The sequence below is a fragment of the Cherax quadricarinatus genome, chromosome 9 (assembly GCF_038502225.1).
Source record: "Cherax quadricarinatus isolate ZL_2023a chromosome 9, ASM3850222v1, whole genome shotgun sequence".
NCBI classification, from domain to species: Eukaryota; Metazoa; Arthropoda; class Malacostraca; order Decapoda; family Parastacidae; genus Cherax; species Cherax quadricarinatus.
In genome coordinates, this window is record NC_091300.1 from 54,752,179 (window position 1) to 54,771,304 (window position 19,126).

Here is a 19,126-nt window from a genome sequence, read left to right on the forward strand (position 1 = left end):
TTTTTATAAACAATTGGATGGTTAAAATCTCTCACATAAATAAACTGAGCATTAGAATCTTGTCCACTTCTAATGCTATATTTATGTCGTTTTATCCTCAGTTCAAGACTTTTACCAGTTTGACCGTAATAAACTTTATCACGTATTGGACAAGGAATCTTATACACACACCCGTCAGCATTTTGGGGGGAATTTCTTCTCTAAAGATTTAAACTGTGTCAAGATTTTTAAATACAACTTTGATACTAAAATTCTTACGTAGAGAATGCATATCAACCAAGTTTTCAAGGTAAGGGAAAACCAACATATATTTAGTTGAATAAGGTTGGTTGTCCCTTTTAGAATTGTATAAAGTATTTCTAGCTATTTTAAAGGATTTAACAATTAAGTTTCTTGGGTATCTTAGATCATTAGCTCTTTCAAAAATTTTGGAGAATTCTTCATCTATGAACTCTGGACTACAAATACGTAAATCTCTCAAAAACACTGAGAAAACCAACAGTTTAACTTTATCTTGATATGAAGAATAATAGTGAACATAGGAACAGTTATTTGTTGGTTTCATGTAAATCATTGATACTAATTAAAACATCTAGGAAAGACAATGAGCTATTTTCTTCGAACTCAACAGTAAGATTTATATAATGAGCTAAGTTATTTAATTTAACAAGGAAATGGTTTATATCTACATTCTTAGGCATAAGACACAAAAATATCATCAACATATCTATGCCACTTAGTTCTATAAGGAATGATTGTGCTAACCAATCTTTTTATTTTATTTTATTATCACACTGGCCGATTCCCACCAAGGCAGAGTGGACCGAAAAAGAAAAACTTTCACCATCATTCACTCCATCACTGTCTTGCCAGAAGGGTGCTTTACACTACAGTTTTTAAACTGCAACATTAACACCCCTCCTTCAGAGTGCAGGCACTGTACTTCCCATCTCCAGGACTCAAGTCCGGCCTGCCGGTTTCCCTGAACCCCTTCATAAATGTTACTTTGCTCACACTCCAACAGCACGTCAAGTATTAAAAACCATTTGTCTCCATTCACTCCTATCAAACACGCTCATGCATACCTGCTGGAAGTCCAAGCCCCTCGCACACAAAACCTCCTTTACTCCCTCTCTCCAACCTTTCCTAGGCCGACCCCTACCCCGCCTTCCTTCCACTACAGACTGATACACTCTTGAAGTCATTCTGTTTCGCTCCATTCTCTCTACATGTCCGAACCACCTCAACAACCCTTCCTCAGCCCTCTGGACAACAGTTTTGGTAATCCCGCACCTCCTCCTAACTTCCAAACTACGAATTCTCTGCATTATATTCACTCCACACATTGCCCTCAGACATGACATCTCCACTGCCTCCAGCCTTCTCCTCGCTGCAACATTCATCACCCATGCTTCACACCCATATAAGAGCGTTGGTAAAACTATACACTCATACATTCCCCTCTTTGCCTCCAAGGACAAAGTTCTTTGTCTCCACAGACTCCTAAGTGCACCACTCACTCTTTTTCCCTCATCAATTCTATGATTCACCTCATCTTTCATAGACCCATCCGCTGACACGTCCACTCCCAAATATCTGAATACATTCACCTCCTCCATACTCTCTCCCTCCAATCTGATATTCAATCTTTCATCACCTAATCTTTTTGTTATCCTCATAACCTTACTCTTTCCTGTATTCACCTTTAATTTTCTTCTTTTGCACACCCTACCAAATTCATCCACCAATCTCTGCAACTTCTCTTCTGAATCTCCCAAGAGCACAGTGTCATCAGCAAAGAGCAGCTGTGACAACTCCCACTTTGTGTGTGATTCTTTATCTTTTAACTCCACGCCTCTTGTCAAGACCCTCGCATTTACTTCTCTTACAACCCCATCTATAAATATATTAAACAACCACGGTGACATCACACATCCTTGTCTAAGGCCTACTTTTACTGGGAAATAATTTCCCTCTTTCCTACATACTCTAACTTGAGCCTCACTATCCTCGTAAAAACTCTTCACTGCTTTCAGTAACCTACCTAAGCAATCTTGTCTCAAATTCTATGTATAAATTACTAAGAACAGGTGAAAGAGGATTTCCCGTTGCCATACCAAACTTCTGGGTGCAAAACTCATCATTAAATGCAAATTTTGCATCAACAATTCAAAGTTTAATAAGTTTAATGATAGTAGGAATTGAACATAAGAACATAAGAAAGGAGGAACACTGCAGGAGGCCTGCTGGCCCATACTAGGCAGGTCCTTTACAATTCATCCCACTAACAAAACATTTGCCCAACCCAATTTTCAATGCCACCCAAGAAATAAGCTCTGATGTGAAAGTCCCACTCAAATCCAACCCCTCCCACTCATGTACTAATCCAACCTAGATTTGAAACTACCCAAAGTCCCAGCCTCAATAACCCAACTAGGTAGACTGTTCCACTCATCAACTACCCTATTTCCAAACCAATACTTTCCTATGTCCTTTCTAAATCTAAACTTATCTAATTTAAATCCATTACTGCGGGTTCTCTCTTGGAGAGACATCCTCAAGACCTTATTAATATCCCCTTTATTAATACCTATCTTCCACTTATACACTTCGATCAGGTCTCCCCTCATCCTTCGTCTAACAAGTGAATGTAACTTAAGAGTCTTCAATCTTTCTTCATAAGGAAGATTTCTAATGCTATGTATTAATTTAGTCATCCTACGCTGAATGTTTTCTAACGAATTTATGTCCATTTTGTAATACGGAGACCAGAACTGAGCTGCATAATCTAGGTGAGGCCTTACTAATGATGTATAAAGCTGCAGTATGACCTCTGGACTTCTGTTGCTTACACTTCTTGATATAAATCCCAGTAATCTATTTGCCTTATTACGTACGCTTAGGCATTGCTGTCTTGGTTTAAGGTTGCTGCTCACCATAACCCCCAAGTCCTTTTCGCAATCTGTATGGCTAAGTTCTACATCATTTAACTTATAAGTACTAGGGTTATGGGCACTCCCAAGCTTCAGAACCTTGCATTTATCTACATTGAACTGCATCTGCCACTTTTCTGACCAAGAATAGAGTTTGTTTAAATCCTCCTGAAGTTCCATAACATCTACGTTTGAATCAATTATCCTGCCTATCTTTGTGTCATCGGCGAATTTGCTCATATCACTAGTAATTCCCTCATCAAGATCATTGATATATATTATAAACAACAACGGGCCCAAGACTGATCCCTGTGGAACGCCACTTGTTACAGATCCCCACTCGGATTTAACCCCATTTATGGACACTCTCTGCTTCCTGTCAGTGAGCCATGACTCGATCCACGAGAGCACTTTTTCCCCAATGCCATGAGCTGCCACTTTCTTTAACAGTCTATGGTGCGGAACTCTATCAAAAGCCTTACTAAAATCTAAGTAAATAATATCAAATTCTTTATTGTGGTCAACAGCCTCAAAAGCTTTACTGAAGAAAGTTAATAAATTAGTTAGACAAGACCGGCCTCTTGTGAATCCATGCTGAGTATCATTAATCAAGCTATGCTTATCGAGATGGCTTCTTATAATCTCAGCTATAATTGACTCTAGTAATTTGCCTACAGTTGAGGTCAGGCTTATTGGGCGGTAATTTGACGGTAACGACTTGTCCCCTGTTTTAAAAATAGGAGTTACATTAGCCATCTTCCACATATCAGACACTACACCTGTTTGAAGAGATAAATTAAAAATATTAGTTAATGGGTCACAGAGTTCCATTTTGCATTCCTTAAGAACCCTTGAAAAAACCTCATCAGAAGCCGGTGACTTATTTTGCTTCAGTCTGTCTATCTGCTTCACAACCATCTCACTAGTGACTGTGATGTTACATAATTTATCTTCTTCTAGCCCACTGTAAAAATTAATTACTGGAATATTGTTAGTGTCTTCCTGTGTAAAACCTGAGAGAAAATAATTATTTAAAATCAAGCACATTTCATTCTCTTTGTCAGTAAGGTGCCCATAGTTATTTTTAAGGGGACCTATCTTATCTCTAACTTTTGTTCTATAGACCTGGAAAAAACTTTTTGGGTTAGTTTTAGAATCCCTAGCAACTTTAATTTCATAGTCCCTTTTAGCTTTTCTTATCCCCTTTTTAATGTCCCTCTTAATGTCAATATACTGATTCATAAGATGACCCTCACCTCTTTTGATATGCCTATAAATTCCTTTCTTATGCCCTAGTAGATATTTCAGCCTATTATTCATCCATTTTGGGTCATTTCTATTTAATCTAATTTCTTTATATGGGATAAACGCTCTTTGAGCAGCATGTATAGTGTTCAGAAAACTGTCATATTGATAGCTCTCTTCGTTACCCCAGTCAACAGATGATAAGTGTTCTCTAAGCCCATCGTAATCTGCTAAGCGAAAATCTGGGACTGTTACTGAGTTATCGCTACTATCGTACTTCCATTCAATGCTAAATGTAATTGATTTGTGGTCGCTAGCACCCAGTTCCTCTGAAATTTCTAAATTATTAACAAGGGATTCATTGTTTGCCATAACTAAGTCAAGAAGGTTATTTCCCCTTGTAGGTTCTGTCACAAACTGCTTCAAAAAACAATCCTGAAATACTTCTAAGAAGTCGTATGATTCTAAATTCCCAGTCAAGAAATTCCAATCAACATGACTAAAATTAAAGTCTCCTAGAATTACTACATTATCGTGCCTTGTGGCCTTAACAATTTCCTCCCATAGTAGTCTCCCCTGGTCCCTATCTAAGTTTGGGGGACGGTATATCACTCCTAAAATCAGTTTTTCATGCCCCTCTGAAAATTCTATCCAGACTCTGTATGTGTTACTTCAGACTTAATACCCGTTTTTATGCAACAGTTCAAGCGATCTCGGACATACAATGCCACCCCACCCCCCCTCCCAATACTTCTATCTTCTTGGAACAATTTAAAACCCTGAATATGACATTCCGCAGGCATGTCCCGACTTTTTGAATTAAACCACGTCTCAGTTAAGGCAAATACATCAATGTTACCTACACTAGCAACTAATCTCAACTCGTCCATCTTATTCCTAGCACTACAGCAATTAGCATAATAAACATTGAAAGTCTCTCCTTTCTCTTTACCATTCCTGCTCATTTCTATTTTTCTACTAAACCTATTACTGTCCTTATCACCCAAGGTCCCTGGCTTTTCAATATCTATCTCATTCATATTATTACTAGTTCCCCTAGAACTCGTAATATTACTACACTGGAACTTCACTGTTTTCCTGCCAAAACCCATACCACTAACTATTCCTAGTTTAAAGTCCTAACTGCTCCCTCCACTGCAGTTGCCAGTGCTCCCACCCCACACCTAGATAAGTGAACCCCATCCCTAGCATACATGTCATTTCTGCCATAGAAGAGGTCCCAGTTGTCAATGAATGTTACCGCATTTTCCTTACAGTATTTGTCCAGCCAGCAATTGACACCAATTGCCCTGGGCAACCATTCACTTCCAACTCCCCTCCTTGGCAAAATACCACATATGAGAGGGTTCCCACCCTTACTTCTAATTATTTCTATTGCTGACCTATACCTGCTAATCAGGTCCTCACTCCTACGTCTGCCAACATCGTTGCCTCTCATGATGTCATCCAGACGGCTAACAATATCCTCCATCCCAGCCCCAGGAAAGCAAACTCTCTGTCTCCTACTCCTGTCCTTCAAGCAGAACGCCCTATCCATATACCTAACTTGGCTATCCCCAACAACAACAATATTCGTACCTTCCTTAATGTCTTTCGTCGTGACGTTCCCAGTATTCGACTCACATTCGTCGGGTAGCAATGAGAATGTATTGGATGTTTCCACAACAGTTTCCACGGCAGTCTCTTTCTTCTTCATCGTTTCTACCTTTCCATTCGTCTTCTTGATCGTCAACTTCTTTCCCTGCTGTCCAGCCACTGACCAGTTTCCCTTCTTGACCTGAGGACTCAAAACAGGAGGACTACTCCGAATCTTTTTGTTTTCCTCGGTCAGTCGCCGAATTTCCATATTCGCCAACCTCAATTCTTCCTTAAGCTATTGGTAAAGTTGCTCGATGGAGGGCATCTTGCTTCAATTCTAGAGAGCGCGCAAACAGGTCTTCACAGAGCCAAGTACACGTCAACACTGCGCAAAAGCCAACTCAATCAGGAGCTACTGCGCAGCACGTCCGCACGGCCCAATAGCGATGCGAACACTGGTAAATCGTAATTAACTGGTAAATCGTAATTAACCAATTATTCAGATAATCTTAATAAATGTATTGTCTTTAAATAAAGTCCACATAGAATATAGAATATATGGGGTGTAGGAAAAGAAAATATTCAAACTGCCCCTCGAACCTCGAGTTTTTCCTAAAGTAAGTTTATTCTTTTCTCTGAAGGCGAGGGTTCCCAGTCCAGTTCCGGAGGTTCCACCTCCCTATATATATATATATATATATATATATATATATATATATATATATATATATATATATATATATATATATATATATATATATATATATATTTTAACACAACGGCCTTCTCCCACCAAGGCAGGGTGGCCCGAAAAAGAAAAAGTATTCACTCCATCACTGTCTTGCCAGAGGCATGCTCACACTTCCCATCTCCAGGACTCAAGTCCGGCCTGGCAGTTTCCCTGAATGCCTTTATAAATTTTACCTTGCTCACACTCCAACAGCACATCAAGTCCTAAAAATCATTTGTCTCCATTTTCTCCTATCAAACACACTCACATATCCTTACCGGAATTCCAAACCCCTCACACAAAAAAATCTCCTTTACACCCTCCTTCCAACCTTTCTTAGACCTCTCCACTACAGATTTTTACACTCTTCAAGTCATTCTAATTTGTTTCATCCTTTTACATGTCCAAACAATCTCAAAAACCCTTTCTCAGCCCTCTCAATAATAGTTTTGGTAATCCCGCACCTCCTCCTAATTTCCAAACTATGTATTCTTTGCATTATATTCACACAACACATTGCCCTCAGACATGATATCTTCACTGCCTCCAGCCTTCCTTATTTCAGTAATTACCACCCATGTTTCACACACATATAAGAGCGTTGGTATAACTATACTCTCATTCATTTCCCTGTTTGCTGCCATGGACAAAGTTCTTTGTCTCCACAGATTTCCCTCATTAATTCTGTGACTCACCTCATCCTTCATAGACCCATCTGCTGACACATCCACTCCTAAATATCTGAATACATTCACTTCCACCATACTCTCCCCCTCCAATCTGATATCCAATATTTCGTCACCTATTTTTTTTCTGTTATCCTCAACACCTTACTCTCTCCTATATTCACTTTTAATTTTCTTCTTTTACATTCCCTTCAAAACTCATCCGCCAACCTCTGCAACCTCTCATCAGAATATACATTGCATCAGCAAATAGCAACTGTGACAATTCCCACTTTGTGTTAGATTCTTTATTTTTTAACCCCACACCTCTTGCCAACACCTGAGAATTCACTTCTCTTACAACCACACCTATAAATATATTGAACAACCAAGGTGACATCCTTGTCTAAGGCCTACTTTTACTGGAAAATAATCTCTCTCCTACATGCTCTAACCTGAGGCTCACTATCCTCATAAAATTCTTCACTGCTTCCAGAACCTACCTCCTATACCATACACCTGCAACATCTGCCACATTGCCCCCATATCCGCCCTGTCATACGCATTTTCCAAATTTATAAATGCCACGAAAACCTCTTTACCCTTATCAAAATACTGTTCACTTATATGTTTCACTGTAAACACCTGGTCCACACACCCCCTACCTCTCCTAAAGCCTCCTTGTTCATCTGCTATCCTACTCTCCGTCTTATTCTTAATTCTTTCAATAATAACTTTACCATACACTTTACCAGGTATACTCAACAGACTTATTCCCCTATAATTTTGCACCCTTCTTTTGTCCCTTTCGCCTTTATACAATGGAATCACGCATGCTCTCTGCCAATCCCTAGATGCCTTACCCTCTTCCACACATTTATTAAATAAAAGCACCAACCACTCCAAACTTACATCCCCACCTGCTTTTTACATTTCTATCTTTATGTCATTAATCCCAACTGCCTTACCTCCTTTCATTCTACCCACTGCCTCACGAACTTCCCCCACACTCACAACTGGCTCTTCCTCACTCCTACAAGATGTTATTCCTCCTTAGCTAATACACGAAATCACAGCTTCCTTATCTTCATCAACATTTAACAATTCCTCAAAATATTCTCTCCATCTTCACAATACCTTTAACTCTGCATTTAATAACTCTCCTCTCTTATTTTTTAACTGTCAAATCCATTTGTTCCCTAGGGTTCCTCAACTTATTAATCTCATTCCAAAACTTTTTCTTATTCTCAACAAAATTTGTTGATATCTCACCCACTCTCTCATTTTCTCTCTTTTTACATTGCTGTACCACTCTCTTAACCTCTCTTTCTCTCCATATACTCCTCCCTACTTGCATCACTTCTACTTTATAAAAACCTCTTATATGCTAACTTTTCTCCCTTACTACTCTCTTAGCATCATTCCATCAGTCGCTCATCTTCCCTCCCGCACCCACTCTCCTGTAACCACAAACTTCTGCTGAACACTCTAAAACTACATTCTTAAACGTACCCCATACATCTTCGTCCCCATTGCCTACACTCTCATTAGCCCATCTATCCTCCAATAGTTGTTTATATCTTACCATAACTGCCTCCTTTTTTAGTTTATACACCTTCACTATTTTCTTTTTATCCCTTCTACCTTTTACTCTCACTGTAGCTACAACTAAAATGTGAGCTAATATATCTGTGGCCCCTCTATAAACATGTACGTCATGAAGTCTACTCAACATTCTTTAATCTACCAACAAACTACTGTCATTACAACCTACCTCATATCTTGTATACTTATTTATCCTTTTTTTCTTGAAATATGTATTGCCTGTAACCAAACCCCTTTCTATACAAAGCTCAAAGGGCCCCCATTATCATTTACACATGGCACCTTAAACTTACCTACCACACCCTCTCTAAATGTTTCTCCTACTTAAGCATTTAGGTCCCCTACCACAATTACTCTCTCACTTGATTCCAAAGTTCCTATACACTCGCTTAACATTTCCCAGAATCTCTTCTCTACACTCCTATCTCCTCCAGGTGCAACCATGCTTATTATGACTCACTTTTCACATCCGACCATTATTTTAATCCACACAATCCTTGAATTTATACATTTATATTCCCTCTTCTCCTTCCATAACTGGTCCTTAACATTATTGTTATCCCTTCCTTAGCTGACTTAATCCCATTTATTTCTTCGCACTGAAACTCACCTACCCCCTTCTGCTTTGTTTCGCTTACAGCCAGGACATCCAACTTCTTTTCATTTATAAATTAGCAATCATCTCTTTCTTATCATCCGCACTTCATCCACACGCATTCAAGCATCCCAGTTTTATAAATCTTTTCTTCTCTTTTTTTAGTATTCTCTACAGGAGAAGGGGTTACTAGCCCCATGCTTTTGGCATTTTAGTCGCCTCATACGACACGCATGGCTTACGGAGGAAAGTATCTTTCCTACTTCACCATGGAGAATAGAGATAATAAAGATAACAAGAACTATTAAGAATTAGAAGAAAAACCTAGATATGTGAACGTATATATATGTATGTGCATGCCTGTGTAGTGTGACCTAACTGTAAGTAGAAGCAGCAAGATATATACCTATTATCCAGCGTGTTTATGAGGAAAAAAACCAGCAATCCTACCATCATGTAAAACAGTTACAGGTTTCTGTTTCACACTCCCTTGGCAGGACGGTAGTACCTGGGTTGTTGCTGTCTACCAACCTACTACCTTTAATATTTATATATATATATATATATATATATATATATATATATATATATATATATATATATATATATATATGCAAAACACCCACTCTGAAAGAATAGAGAAATTCCAAGCGCTTTCGTGACTACTCACATTATCAAGGAACTATGAAAGTAAAGCATCCAAGGAAGCTATATAAGGGGTCTGGCCAGCACCTCACTATCAGATCCCACAACGGTTAAACACCTGACGTGCGCCGACCCAACTTGGATAGGTCCTTTGCACAACTCACCCAGAAACTATTTTACCCAAGAAAATTTAAAAATTATTATTTGTCCAGTGTATTATTAAATTCTTCCCAAATTCTATTAATTATAAATGGATCTAATTTATATAAACCAAAGGAAATATTCATATTATTGTCAAAACTGCTTTTTATGAAACAAGATTCAATTATATTCCTGTCAACCATGGACTTGCTTGATACTACTTTCTCAACTTTTTGAAAATCAATTGGATGGTTAAAATCTCTTACATGAATAAATAGAGCATTGGAATCTTGTCCAGTTCTATTGCTATATTTATGTTGTTTTAATCTTAGTTCGATATTTTTACCAGTTTGACCGTAAATTTTAAATTTAAAATTTAAATTTAAAATTTACAGAAAAACCTACAAATAACTGTTCCTATGTCCACTATTATTCCTCGCATCAAGATAGAGTCAAACTGTCTGTTTTCTCATCAATGTTTTTGAGAGCTTTACGAATTTGTAGTCCTGAGTTCATAGATGAGGAAATATCCAAAATTTATGAAATAGGTAATGATTTAAAATACCCAAGAAATGTAATTGATAAATCTTTTAAAGTTGCTAGAAATACTTTTTACAATCCAAAAAGGGACAACCAGCCTTATTCAACTAAAAATATGTTGGTTCTCCCTTACCATGAAAACTTGGTTGATATGCCTTCTCTTCTTAAGACTTTTAATATTAAAGTTTTATTCAAAAATCTTGATACAGTAAAAAAAACTTTTGATAAAGAATTCCCCCCAAAATGCTGATGGATGTGTCTATAAGATTCCTTGTAAAATTTGCGATAAAGTTTATTACGGTCAAACTGGTAAAAATCTCGAACTAAGATTAAAACAACATAAATATAGCAATAGAACTGGACAAGATTCCAATGCTCTATTTATTCATGTAAGAGATTTTAACCATCCAATTGATTTTCAAAAAGTTGAGAAAGTAGTATCAAGCAAGTCCATGGTCGACAGGAATATAATTGAATCTTGTTTCATAAAAAGCAGTTTTGACAATAATATGAATATTTCCTTTGGTTTATATAAATTAGATGCATTTATAATTAATAGAATTTGGGAAGAATTTAATACTACACTGGACAAATAATAATTTTTAAATTTTCTTGGGTAAAATAGTTTCTGGGTGAGTTGTACAAAGGACCTGTCCAAGTTGGGTCGGCGCACGTCAGGTGTTTAACCGTTGTGGGATCTGATAGTGAGGTGCTGGCCAGACCCCTTATATAGCTTCCTTGGATGCTTTACTTTCATAGTTCCTTGATAATGTGAGTAGCCACGAAAGCGCTTGGAATTTCTCTATTCTTTCAGAGTGGTTGTTTTGCATATTCTGAAATCACCTGTTTACTGTGATCTTATTGCATGCATATATATATATATATATATATATATATATATATATATATATATATATATATATATATATATATATATATATATATATATAATGTCGTGCCGAATATGTAAAACTGGTCAATTAGCAAGAACTCATTTAAAATTAAGTCCTTTCTGAAATTTTCTCTTTACCTAACCTTATTATAACATAAACAATTTATTTTAGCCTAACCCAACTAAATATATTTTAAATACGTTTACAATAATTTAGTACTAAACAAACACAATCAATATATTTTTTATGTTAGGTTCAGAATGATTTTGGCGAAATTATTGCATACACAAATTTTCACTTGTCCTATATGGCAAAATGAGCGTTGCTATTTAAGCCAAGATCGCAAGTTCTGCCTATTCGGCACGACATATATATATATATATATATATATATATATATATATATATATATATATATATATATATATATATATATGGCCCGACAACAGCACCTACCAGATACAGATGTGGGAGTACCATCCTGAGGTGCGGTAATATCGGCCGAAACGGATGCCTTCCCCGTCGAAGGTGAAGTACTCAGCCACCCACAAGATTGGCAGCGGTGTTCCGCGATACTGTGCCGCCCGGAAGCTTCGCTGAATCTCTCCCGCTGTAACAGTTTGGACATCATTGATGAGTCGCCCACACGGGTTTTAAAATTTTTGTCAATGTTATAGTGAAATAATAATATTGATGATAATAAAATTATTATTATTATTTTTATTGTTATTATTATTATTAAAAATTTTTATTAAAATAATAAAACTAATATTTGCATTACCCAAATTTACTGAACCTAAAAAAGAAATCTGGGGCCGCAGTTGACTCCAAATTCAATACATATAGAATTAATTAAATAAATAATGTAAACTGAACTAATAATAAATGTAATGAGAGTTTCAGGTTTTGAAAAACTTCAAACATGAAGGTTATTTTATAATAATAATAATAATAATAATAATAATAATAATAATAATAATAATAATAATATCTTTACTTCAAGTACATGTACAAGGTACACCGTCCAGCTGACATCAATGACGTACTACTATATAGAAAGCCACTTGTTATGCAGAGAATTTAGGGCAAATTAGGTCAGTTTTGTCCCAGGATGCGACCCACACCAGTCCACTAAAATCCAGGTACCCATTTTACTGATGGGTGAACATGGTCAACACGTGTAAGGAAACCCATCCGATGTTTCCACCCCTTCGCCGGGAATCGAACCCTGACATTCCCCGTGTGAAGCGAGAGCTATTACCAACAGGCCACGGGGCACCGTGGCTTAACTCCTAAAAACTGAGAGAGAGAGAGAGAGAGAGAGAGAGAGAGAGAGAGAGAGAGAGAGAGAGAGAGAGAGAGAGAGAGAGAGGGAGGGAGGGTGGGAAGGAGGTAGGGAGGAAGCTTGAGAAAGACAGACAGCAGAGAACTTAAAATACACACCGAGAACATAAGAACTATCTACTTCTATGTAAAGTAGTAACTCTTAATGACTATCGTGCATTATCTATGCGCATGTGATGAGGTCAGAAATGCAAAAGGCTCTCTCAGACCACTGACGGCTTTGAAAACAAGGGGGAAGGGACGAAGGAATTTACCATACCAATTAAAAAAAAGGAGAATTTTTTTTTACAGCAGATAATTGGTTAGAAGGCATAGACTACAATTACGTTTACTTAGTATTGTGAGTGACAGTGTTACCTCGGTGAGATTGTCACAGTTGTGTGTACCAATGGTTACACTTCTGCTCACCACCTGTTGTGCTAAGACTATCACAGTTCTCCACTTTTACGACCACTACTATTACTGAGTTGGTTGTCTTGCTGTCAACTGATAGTCCTGATGCAGAGAGAGAGAGAGAGAGAGAGAGAGAGAGAGAGAGAGAGAGAGAGAGAAACTGACTGGCTAATTAATTAATTTCTCATCTGAGGTTTTGAAGTAATATGAAAAAAAAACTCATTTAATCATATATTTAAAATTTGTTACCGAACAAGAATTTTTGAGCTCAAAGAATGTAAATGAAATTTTAAAACTTTTGGTTTACATTATAAAACAAAGACAAGAAAAACCTAACACCAAGTAACGTAGAAGATGAGGAGAACAGCAGAGACTAGAAAAACCTAACACCAAGTAACGTAGAAGATGAGGAGAACAGCAGAGACTAGAAAAACCTAACACCAAGTAACGTAGAAGATGAGGAGAACAGCAGAGACTAGAAAAACCTAGCACCTAGTAATGTCACGCTACTCGACACTTCGAATTAAACTAGACTTTGTCATCTGTGTCCCTCGAGTGAAATTCTTCGATGAGGGTGCGAGTCTCTTGTTCCAAGGCTGTACCTGTGCACCCTTTCTCAGCGCCTGTATAACCTTAAAACTGAAATCAAATCAGGGAACGGTTGGGGACTGGCTCATGGCATGCGAGTCCTGGAACTCGAGGGCCAGTAAGGACTCACTTGCCACGGTTCAATCCCCACCCGTTCCATGATTTCTTTGCAGTCGTGGTATTAAGATTTCGTGAGTCTGGAACTGAATATTATCAAGATGCATTTCCGTCCCTTCGAGATCTGAGAAAGGCATCGCAGTACGGTATCTGGAGTTTATCTGGAGAGAGTTCCGGGGGTCAACGCCCCCGCGGCCCGGTCTGTGACCAGGCCTCCTTAGGTCAGTGTCCCAGGATGCGACCCACACCAGTCGACTAACACCCAGGTACCCATTTTACTGATGGGGAACATAGACAACAGGTGGAAAGAAACACGTCCAATGTTTCTACTCTGGCTGGGAATCGAACCCAGGCCCTCACCGTGTGAAGCGAGAGCGTTAACCACCAGGCCACCAGAGTTCTCTGCACCTCTATGCACGCTAATGGAATAGTGCAGAGTGCGGCATAAATTTGAGGGGTATCAGTCGTCAGGTGAAAATTATTACAGTTTCTTCTATGAAAAATAATACAAACTGTTATTCTAAGTTTAACATAACTAGAAATATTTTTTGAATTAATTTGTCATTTTTATGAAACCGAAATTTATAAAAAAAAAAATATCTTACAGGATTGTAGAGAAATTTAAATAGAATGTAATGAGAAAAAAAATCCGCAAAAAAAAAATCCCGAGTTTTCATGAGTTTTTAAGTTAAACGGGAACAAGAGAGACGGGACGGAACAAGAGAGACGGGACGGAACAAGAGAGACGGGACGGAACAAGAGAGACGGGACGGAACAAGAGCGGTGGTAGTAATAGTAGTAGTAGTAGTAATAGTGGTAGTAATGAGTCAGTCAGAGGCCATAAAAGAGGAGCAATGCAAGGAAAATAAGAGCCCCTTTAAGAAAAGTAAAGGACAAAACACCCAAAGCAGAAGAAAGGAAATTCTAAACAAGAAAAAGAAAATAAGAGGTAGAAAGAGGAAGTGAAAAGAAGAATCAGGTTAAGTCAGGTGTGTTCTGAAGTTTGGAACATTTGACAATATAATTGGAAAGGAAGGCATCTACAGAGACAAAGTGAAGACTGAGATTCATACAAGGAAAGTTGTGTATCAGGGAGGATTCAACCAGAGGGCGACTGTGAAAGTTAGAAGGTAGACAGTTTTAGCAGAAGACCAGTCAATAGGATGACTGTGATCTCTAACATGACAAAAAAGAGCACTGTTGGTGTCGGCAAGGATAACACTTCCTTTGTGCTCATTAAGTCTGTCAGAAAGAGAACGGCCCGTTTCTCCAAACTACTCAAGAGGACAGGTGCTAAACGGACTGTCTTCTTTCCCAAACTCTCTACTTCTGGAAAATATCCTGTTCTCTGCCTTCCCTATATTTCCAGTCTTTCTAATCTCAACAACTCTCTCCTTTTCATAAACATCAAACTAATCTAGTTCGTACCTCTCCTCCCTCTACAGATGCTCCTGGTGTCTACTTTATTTCATGATCCTCTTGTCCTCTTCAGTTCTTTGGAGAAACTGCCCGATCTCTTTCTAACAGACTCGAGGAGTACAAAAGAAGTGTTACGTTTGCCTACACCAACAATGCTCTTTTCTGTCATGAAACAGATCACAGTCATCCTATTGACTGGTCTTCTGCTAAAACTGTCTACTTTCTAACTTTCAAAGTCGCCGTCTTGTTGAATCCTCCCTGATACACAACTTTCCTTGTGTGAATCTTAGTCCTGACTTTGTCTCTGTTGATGCCTTCCTTTCCCATTATATTGTCAAATGCTCCAAACTTGAGAACACACCTGACTTAACCTTATTCTTCTTTTTCCCTTCTCTTTCTGTCTCTTTTTTTTCTTTTTCTTGTTTAGAATTTCCTTTCTTCTGCCTTGGGTGCTTTATCCTTTACTTCCTGCCCCTCATGTTCTTGGTCTTACCCCTTGTGAGCTCTTAGCTCTCCTGTAATGCTCTTTTTTCATGACCTTTGACTACTACTACCACTATTACTTTCCCTGCTACCTTCGGCTCCCATGTTCTCTTTTCCCTCCTTATTCTCTGCCCCTTTCTGTTTATTGTCCTACCAACCATTTTCCCTACTTCACACTACCACTTCTACTGCTTCCATTTCCAGCCATTACTATTTTCACTATCTGCGTTACCTTCACTGCTACTTCCACTACCTCTCCTGTCCCGTCCCTGCCAGCTGGCCTATACATAATGGATCCTCTCCTTCATATTATTTTGACTTTGTAAATGGTCCAATTCGGACCGAAACGTCGTTGTTTGCTCGTCTCTCCTATGTGCGAGTTATTTGTGTAAGGTAATCCTTATGCTATCCTAAGCTTATCTATAACCGGTCCTTACCAGGTCCTCATTTCGTCCTTTCCCGTCTTTATGTTTCTTACCTGATCCTCAGTTGGTGTTACCCCGTCTTTATCTGGTCATTACCCGGTCTTTCTTGGTTTTTATCAGGTCCTTTCCTGATCCTCAACCGGTCCTTACCTGGTCCTCACGTTGTAGTAACCCGGTCCTTACGGGTCATTACCAAGTCCTTACCCTGTCGTTAGCCTGTCGTAATTCCAAGACTTAACTTCCTTCAAAATTTATGACTTCTCCTGAAATCAACGTTCACCAGAATTCTTGTGTCCAAGTAATTTAGATTACTGGTCTTAAAAATTTCATCTGCAAGGACCCCAACACTTCCGGGGGTCGTGGAACCCCTGATCAGATCATACGAATTCCAGAACTCCTAGGAGGAAGTCCTTCTGTTTCCAAAACCCATTAACCAGGGTTTTTGACGTCCTGACCGCAGGTATCCTGACTCCCAAGTGTTCTAACTTCAAGATTCATGATCTTAAACTTTTTAAACTCTAAAGTATATTGATCCAAAGCCTCCCGCTCCCAGGTCTTCTGATTCCAGGTTTCCTAATCCCAAGTTTCATGATCCCAAGTCTCATGACTCAGTCTCATAACGCCAAGTTTCAAAATAAATAAAAGAAAAGTTCTTGCTGTATGTGTTTCATATGGTTCTTAACTTTTTTTGCTTTTATTTTAGTTCATGGTTGGTGATAAAATTCTTATGTCTGTCAGGTTCTCTGAAGCTTAGCACAGTATTCCTAATTTCACAGATTTCTACCCCAAAATTATCTGGATCATTGTATCCCTTAAAGGGGATCCTAGATATTTCAAGTGCTTTTGATCCAAAGAAATGGCGCTTAGTTCCACTTGGAAAGTCCTGATTATCTTTCATTTTTTATTCGTATGACCCGTAAGTGCTTTGTGCTTTATTGCCAATATAAAATATCCCGCAATGGCGGGATACAGACCTTCACCAAAGGAAATGTTATACCGATAAGATTTTTTCCTGCAGTGTCTTCTGTACTCAGTGACTCACTCACCGAAGGGACCGAGACCTCAGTGACACACTCACCGAAGGGACCGAGGCCTCAGTGGCTCACTCACCGAAGGGACCGAGGCCTCAGTGACTCACTCACCGAAGGGACCGAAGCCTCAGTGACTCACCGAAGGGACCGAAGCCAGCGCGCCCCTGACCCCACTCCCAGGAGAACCTCTCGTTGTAGTTGATTACCTCACCCTGCAGGTCGCCACGGGGCTCCTCCAAGGCTGTGAAAACAATGATCAAAGCGGGTCAGGAGGAAGAGTATCATGAGGCACCAATATGCAGAGATCAGTTAAAAGAAAACTAGACATTCGTAAATAAAGATAAATGCACTTAATGCACAAAAGAGACACAATACGACTCAAGAAATCGTAATGACACGATTGCAAATAAACCATACCCCCGGCCGGGTTTGAACCCGCGGTCATAGAGTCTCAAAACTCCAGCCCGTCGCGTTAGCCACTAGACCAGCTAGCCACAATAAGATTCATCCAACTAGGTATATTTCTACACCATAGGAAAGTTAGCACAGGCACCTCTGTGACCACAAATGCAAGTTTTTACAGACGAATCTCCAGCTAGCGTGGCCGTGACGAACTCTAGCTCAAGTCCCTTCACTGCCGTCAACATGACTCAAGAGGTGCCTGTGCTAACTTTCCTATGGTGTAGAAATATACCTAGTTGGATGAATCTTATTGTGGCTAGCTGGTCTAGTGGCTAACGCGACGGGCTGGAGTTTTGAGACTCTATGACCGCGGGTTCAATCCCGGCCGGGGGTATGGTTTTTTTAAGACACAATACCGTGTGACTAGTCAGTAGTCGAAGTTGGACCGAAACATCGTCGTAAGCTTTATTCTGTATTGATTATTTGTGTATAAATGCATTTAAACGTTTAGAAAACAGATGATTTTCGATCGCTTAGCAGTCCGATAAAGTCATCCCAGTATTCCATAATCCCAGTCCCCGATGCCTGAATGGAAGCGGTTGGAATAGTGCAGAGTGCGGCATGAGTCAACAATGCTCTTAAATATTAGTATTGTAGATTTGAAAGGAATCAAAAGAGACATTTATGAATCATAAGGAAACTAATAACAAAATTTCTTCAATTAAAAATGGTAAATTAGGACAGTACACAGCCCAAATCAAATGCAAATCTTTTCGAAGAATCCAAATAATTCCAGCATCCTAAAAAAAACACATTAAGCTTGAAGCCGCTTAGAAGATGCATTATAAAGCTTAGAAGAGTTGAAGCTGTCACATGGACACTCTGGAATTATTCCATGAAAAGCAGCATTTCAAATTTTCCAGTCTCCAATAAAGTAAACTGGGAAGTACACTAAAGAAAACCAATCCAACCTTTTCTCCAAGCCTCTCAAGGAAGGTTCCTTGATGCTAGCGAGAAGCTCTTGATCCAGGGAATTGGATCTGTGTGCACCAGTTCCCTGAATTAAGCCTGAATGCCATCCATTCCCCCCTCCCCCTCCCCCATAGGCGCTGTATAATTCCTACAGGTTTAGCGCTCCCCATGATATTTCTCCAAGACGGTAAACTTTCATACAAGTTTAGTACACATAACATGCAGTTTTTTAACAATGGTTTTAAGGAAACATTGATGTTATAGGCAAAAAAAAAATGAGCTGTGAGTTTATTTAAGATGAGGTTAGTTTAGATAAGATTTGTCACGCTGCTTGAGCCTTCTGCTGGCTTACCAGTCCACCC

At 38.9% G+C, this 19,126-nt stretch overlaps 1 protein-coding gene across 3 annotated transcripts in view; it reads right to left on the minus strand.

Annotated features, from left to right (window-relative positions):
• Positions 1-19,126, minus strand: part of LOC128686037 (dual oxidase maturation factor 1) — a 255,893-nt gene that overhangs the window by 124,754 nt on the left and 112,013 nt on the right. For all 3 annotated transcript variants that reach the window (XM_070083436.1, XM_070083434.1, XM_070083435.1), the window contains exons 5-6: positions 17,530-17,631; positions 12,047-12,200 (exon numbers count right to left, since the gene is read on the minus strand). In XM_070083436.1, the coding sequence (XP_069939537.1) occupies positions 12,047-12,200; positions 17,530-17,631 (256 nt within the window). The remainder of the gene's footprint in view (positions 1-12,046; positions 12,201-17,529; positions 17,632-19,126) is intronic.